This window comes from Zalophus californianus, chromosome 11 (genome assembly GCF_009762305.2).
Source record: "Zalophus californianus isolate mZalCal1 chromosome 11, mZalCal1.pri.v2, whole genome shotgun sequence".
Classification (NCBI taxonomy): Eukaryota; Metazoa; Chordata; class Mammalia; order Carnivora; family Otariidae; genus Zalophus; species Zalophus californianus.
This window is the reverse complement of record NC_045605.1, coordinates 62,181,719-62,188,149: the sequence shown is the minus strand read 5'-3', so window position 1 is coordinate 62,188,149 and position 6,431 is coordinate 62,181,719. Positions and strand designations below refer to the sequence as shown.

At 55.5% G+C, this 6,431-nt stretch overlaps 1 protein-coding gene across 1 annotated transcript; it reads right to left on the bottom strand.

Annotated features, from left to right (window-relative positions):
- Positions 1-140: 140 nt before the first annotated feature.
- SMPD1 (sphingomyelin phosphodiesterase 1) lies at positions 141-4,975 on the bottom strand. The gene is made up of 6 exons (XM_027581361.2): positions 4,496-4,975; positions 2,824-3,596; positions 2,105-2,276; positions 1,614-1,690; positions 1,272-1,417; positions 141-1,107 (listed from the first exon to the last, which is right to left on the bottom strand). Exons 1-6 carry the CDS (start codon positions 4,793-4,795, stop codon positions 698-700), a joined length of 1,878 nt encoding a protein of 625 aa, XP_027437162.1. The 5' UTR covers positions 4,796-4,975; the 3' UTR covers positions 141-697.
- Between the last annotated feature and the right edge of the window lie 1,456 nt (positions 4,976-6,431).

Here is a 6,431-nt window from a genome sequence, read left to right as displayed (position 1 = left end):
TGCCTGCATTACACCATCACCTGCAGTACCCTCAGCTCTCAGTTAGGATCATATTCCCAAAGCCACCTTGCCCTCCCCGCTTTATTTTTTTTTATTATTATTATTTTTAAAAAATGTTATTAATTTTAGAGAGAGAGAATGAGAGAGGGCGTGCGCACAGGGGGAGGGCAGAGAGCGAATTCCAAGCGGACTCTGATCTAAGAGCAGAGCCCAACTCGAGGCTCAGTCCCACGACCCTGAGATTATGACCCCAGCTGAAACCAAGAGTCTGGAGGCTTAACCGACTGAGCCACTCAGGCGCCCTGCCCTCCCAGCTTTCAAAGAAGAAAGTGGGACAGTCACAGAGGGGTCTGGAGTCCAAGTCTTTTATCTTTATTTTAACAGCCTGGCAACCAGGCAACAGCAGCAGTACAGGGTTCCTGGCTGGCCAGCCCAGCTCCTGTCGGGTCTGCTGGGGCAGTACCAACGTAGGCCTTTGCTCCAAGCCATGAGAGGCAGCAGTCCCAGGGCAGCTTAGATGCTGGGCACAGGCAGAGCAGCTGCCCCCTCCTGTATCTAGACACACCATCTCCATGAAAGAAGGTCCTGTTTCCCTGGTGTGCTCAGGGCCCAGATGCTCTTCTTACCACAGCTGTCATCTGCGGGGTTTGCTTCTCTCCTACGAATTCTACCTTCCCAACTCTGGGCCCTGGGGGTGCTAGCAGAAAGGTGGCCTTGGCTGCAGGCTCTGCACATCAGGGAGGCTTCCATCCGGCACCAGATGGCGACATAGAGCAGGGCTGTCAGAGCGAGCTGAGAGCTGGGCGCACAGAGTGGTCAGGCGGCAGGGCATGCCACAGGGCTCTGAGGGCGGGTGGCCCTTATGGTAGAGAAACCAGAAGGTCTGGAATAGTTGCGTGTCACCCCGCATGCGGTACACTAAGTCATGCCAGGCGGCGGGCAGCGCACTGGGCAGCCCGTAGGTTTCTCGAGCCCTGTAGAGACGCTGCCAATGTGGCGTGGCTCCTGGTTCATTAGCCTCTGTCAGGTTCAGGATGAAGGTCTCATGATCCAGGACCACATGAGAGCTCCCTGGGTAGTTGCCATCTATTTGGTAGACGCGGTAACCTGCAAGGAGGGCGGGCTGACTGGAGAGGCAAGGAGCCGAGGCCACTCCAGGGAGGGGTCACATGTCCCACCTGCCCCTTGCCAGCCCTGGCTCCAAATCTGTTTCTGCTTCCTCCATCCCACCAACGTCCTCTATCCCAACAACTCCCTTACTCCCCACTCACCAGGATTAAGGCCGATGTAAGTGGTGGCACTGGGTGCCAGGAAGGCCACAGATAGCGGCCGGCTCAGGGTCTCCTCGTCATAGAAGACCTCAAACTCATCCACGTGGGTGTGGCCAAAGAACTGACCAGCCAAGGTGTTCTCATACCTGGCCAGAAGACACTAATTATGTTCAGAAGGTTCTAGGGAGGGGGAGGAGATCTGGGGAGATGGGATGCTTCTTTCTCCACACATTGAAGTAAGCAGCCTCTCTACCCCAATGGGGCAGCAGGAATGATAAGATGCTCAAAGGAATTTCCAACCTTCAGACTCTTCATCCAACCCTCTCCCCACCTCCCCCCTACCTGGCTACAATTCGGTAATAATTCCAGCTCCAGCTCTTCAGGCAGTGCCCTGGGGGAATATGGCCAATTATATGTACCTGCAGGGAGAGTTAAGGAAGGTTATCAGGGAGAATGCCCCTCTATTTGCTAGATGGGGTGCTGTCTGATTCATGAATTGTTCAATAAAGCCAATTAGATCTTCAAAGTAATTAATTAATTAATTAATTAATTATCAGAGCAAGCAGGGGTCCAGGCAGCCCTGGCCAGGAAGAGTCAGTACTCATCTACAACGGCCGGCATTGCTGGCCAGAGAGGGGGAGTGAATGAAAGGGCTTCGCAGGGGCACCAGGAGCCGAACTCCCAGGGACCACTGTTGTTGGGAGTGTCCGAAAACCAAGCTTCTCTGCTCAGAGGTACTCTGGCTCTAGATAGAAGTCTGGTCACGAAGGGTCTGCTTCTCCCCCAACCCCCGTCAGCACCTACTCCCCCATGTTCTTACTGCTTTCCCTCACCTTGTCTCCTCGATCCTCAGCAGCCTGAAGCTCCCCCACTAGCCACTGGAGCTGTCCAGCAGGATCTGTGGAGTTGATCAAGAGCCAGAAGTTCTCACGGGAACAAAAATTCATATTGAGAGAGATGAGACGGAGGCCAGGACGTGGGGAGAGGGCATAGAACCCCCCAATTCTGAAACGAACATGAAAGGTCAACACTCAATTCATAATCCAGGTCCTGCACGCCCAGCCCTGTGCAAAGCATTTGGGTGGAGGGCAGAGGCACACGGGACATCCACCAAGGAGCTCACAGTCCAGCTGAAGACCAAAAAACAGACTGATTGTAGGCTAAGAAGGCTAGGTTGGGATTGTAGGCTCAGAAGGCTAAGGGCTCTAGGAGTTCAGGGGAGAGATAAAAGTAAGCTAGAATGGGAAGAAAAGGCCCTTCACAAGGAATATGATCTGGGCCTAGGAAAGTTGGGATGTTAAAGGTGGAGGGTGCATTTTAGAGAGGGCCAACATGAGCAAGGACACAGACCAGCATGGAGAAGGTATGCTGTCAGCCCTGTGAGGGAGGGTGTCTGGATATAAGGGTAGAGGTGGAAGTTGGGGTCAGATCAGGGAGGGCCAGTGAGGAGAGCTGACTCATGCTAGAACAGTCACAGGTAATGCCCAGGTACTCTGTTCCCTTCACTATCATCCACCTTTTCCCTTCCTGGGTTTCCCTGGACCTCAACTACCTGAGGGTGTGAAGGGCTTCAGCAGGCAGCCAGGACTCCCACGCCTTGGCCATTGCCTCATAGAGCCAGCTGGAAGAGTAATTGCCCTGTATGAAAGGGGGAGGGAAGCCATTGACAGGTGTGCTCTCGTGGTTGCCCACAGCAGGGTACACAGGCACTGGGCCCAAGAACTTCTTCACAAGGGCTGTGATGGTGGTCAGGGCCCGAAGCTGGTCCTGACGTGACTGGTGCCAGACGTTGTGGGCCGGGATGTCTCCTGTCCAGTACACCATATCAAAGGGGCCAGCAGGGCCCAGCCCGCTCAACAGGCTCTCCAGGGTCCGCAGGGGCAGGTCACACTTGCTGTACTCGCCCCAGTATCCAGCACCTGGGCGGGAGGCAGGTGGCAGGCCAGAATCCTGGCGGCAACACAGTGGGTTCTCACAGTCAGGGTCTGTGCCCTCCAGGTAACCATGATCCCAGTGCAGGTCAGTGAGGAAGAGGATGCGACTGACAGGAGCACCTGGGGCTGGGGGCTTGGGTGGTTGTGGGGAAGGCTTTGGTACAGCTGGCAAAGAGACGTTCCAAGATGAGAAGATGTCCCAGTGCCCACAGGTGGAGCCCAGGAGCAGACCACAGGCCTCAGATGGGCTCAGCACTGAGCGTGTCCACACTTCCACCATGTCATCTTCAAAGAGCTGGACGGCGGACTGGCACACAGTGGGCGGTGCTATCTTCAGCAGTTTGCAGAGCTTGGTGGCCATGGAGCCCACCCAGGCCACACCGGGCTCCTTCTGTAGTGGGAAGAACCAGTGATGAGAGGTCAGAGACCGCACAGGGACCAGGCCAAGCCCTGGCTACCACTCTTTGCACCTCCATCTCCAAACTGGGGCCAGGCTGGACTCAGTGCCACCACGGTGAAGAGACCTCAACGCACTCCCTGCCTCCCACAGATATTGCCCTGGACGCAGCGGCACCAGGCCAGTACTTCCTCTTCCCCTCAGTAGGCAGTGGCATTTCAGGCCTTTTGCTCGCCCCGCTGGCTTCCTCAGGCACCGTCTGCAGAGTGCCCTGAAACTGGGGCTGGGTAGTATGGCTGTCCATAGTTTGGGGCAGGCCCTGGAGAGCACTGCAAAGCTCACCTACCAACTAGCACTCATCATAATCCCATCAGGGTCAAGGCATCCCGGTTTAGTCCCACACCCTTGGATGTTTCTGAATTTAAGTCCCTTTTGAGTAACTGGTACAAGGCCCGGTGCTCTGGATTAGAGATGCCAAGTTTAAGGCACAGGGGATTCAGTGTCAGATGTACAAGGAAAGGAGTCCCAGCCTTTCCCCTAGGCGCCAGCTGTGTGCCCTTAGGCAAGTGACTTCACCTCTCCCAGACTCCATTTGTAAAATGAAGATAACTGTAATGAAACACCTCACAGGTTTGATTTAACCTGTACAAAACGGCTAGCACAGTGCCAGCGTACAAAGTGCAGTCTTTCCTTACTTCACAAGGTCACAGTGGAGGTGGCGGCGGCGTGTAGTCATGGGTGTCCCCAAAGGACAGCAAACCCAGTGAAGGCTTGTTGATGCCAGCCTCCCCATCAGGTTTGCTCTTCAGGAACCCAGGCCCAGCCCCGCCCTTGCCCCTGCCCCCGCCAGCGCTCCCCTTGGCTGCTCCGTCGCAGCCCCTTTAAGCGCTCACCTTCAGCCCGAAGTCGATGGCGGTGAACAAGCCTTTGCATACTGGGCAGGTGAGGTTCCACCACCCAAAGGCGTTGCGGAGCTGGGGCACTAAGCGACCGAACCTGGCCGGATGGCTTTGGGTGGGAAGAGGGTGGGCCCCAACCGGGGCCCAGAGAACCAGGGAATCCGGCAGGACCAGCGCCACAGCCAGGCCTATCCACAGAAGCCTCAGTCTGCGGAAACCCCGGGACCGGTCCGATTCCGTCTCCCAGGTGGACCTGGGGTGGCCCTCGCCGGGAGATACTCCGTGGCGGGGCATTGCCCGAGTTCCTAGACAGGCTGGTTCGCCTGTCCGGGTACCGCCGGTCTAGGTGCTGGCTCTCAAGGAGCCGGGCAGCGCCGGGAACAGCTGACAAGCCCCCGCTGCAGCCGGCTGACTGCTCCGCGTCCAGCCGCAAGACAGCTCCACCCCTTCCTGTTCCTCTGTTCCCCAGCAGCTGATGGCCGCGGCTGCCAGGAGTCCTGTCAGAGCCGGGGAGGTGGAGAGAACCAAGGGCGCCCGGGACCCGCCCCGCCCCGCCCCCGCCCCGCCCCCGCCCCGCCCCGCCCCCGCCCCGCCTGCGCCTGCGCCTGCGCGGGCCGCTGAGAGGAGGGAAGGCCGCTGCGGTCTAAACAGCGGAAGGGCGCTGCAGCCTCCCACCCACCTGTTGTGGAGCCAATCTGCTGTGGCTGGTGAAAGGCTCGCCGGGGCTCCTAGGCGCCTCCTCTCTCCAAACTTGGACTAAATTCCTAACTGCCAGGCCTACTTGGCTCTCCACGCAGCCGCCCACTCGGGAAGGGAGGCGGGGGGAGAGCACGACCAAGCAGGTCCCCGAGTGTGTTGCCTCTGGTCAGAGAGCGCCTCCCCTTCGTCTCCCATGTTCTGCCACTGGCATCAGCACCCTTGAGTTACCCTGAGAATCTTTGAGTCACCTTTGATGCAGACTTTTCCTGAGGAAGGGACCCTGACCTCGTGGGGACACCCACACATTCACTTTACAGATGAGGAAACTGGCCCAGAAATGAAGTGACTAAGGAGGGGTACAGAGCGTGCAGCCAGGAGAGCCAGGAACATGGACTAGAACTTGGGTGTCCCATCCCCGTGTATCCACGATGGTGAAACCTAACATTTATTGAGCTCTATACATGTTCCCGCATGGATCCACACACTTTATAATCCTATCTTCAATTGGAACAATCCTAAGCAGTAAGTATGATACTATTATTACTTACATTTTGCAGATGGGGAAAAAGAAGCATGGGGAGGTTAAGTGGCAGAACAGCAATTAAAACCTGTGAGCTCTTTAATTCCTAGCGTTCTTCTCCAAGAGGCCCAGAACTACCAAGTCCTGTCAATTCCTTCCTTTGAGGATTTCTTTCAAGTGACTCTTTTCCTCATCATCTCAGAGTAACTGTGGTATAATAAGAATTTGGTCTTTGTCTCCAGTTCCTGTTTGTTCCTGGCACAGAGCTTCTAAAATCTTTTAAATTTCCATGTTATTTATACAAGTCCTTTTCAATCACACCTAAATTTATGCTAATGAGGGGTGACTTCTGGTGGGCCCCCTGGATAGCCTCAGGATGGGGCTGGTGACTTAAAGACAAAATGATTAGAGGGTGAGAAATTTCAGCTCCACCCTCAACCTACAGGGAAGGGAGGAGGACTGGAGAATGAGCTCTCTATCTCTTGGAGAGTTTCCTGTTGGTGAACTTACTGAGTTGCTAGGATGGGGCACACCTGGAGAGCACATGGCAGCTCCATGACATCCTCCCCTTTATGCCTTGTCCTGTGCATTTCTTCCATTTGGCTGTTCCTGACTTGTACCTTTTATAATAAACTGATAAATATAGGTAGGGTGTTTTCTGAGTTCTGTGAGCTGTTCCAGCAAAATATCAAACCTGACAAGAGTGTCATG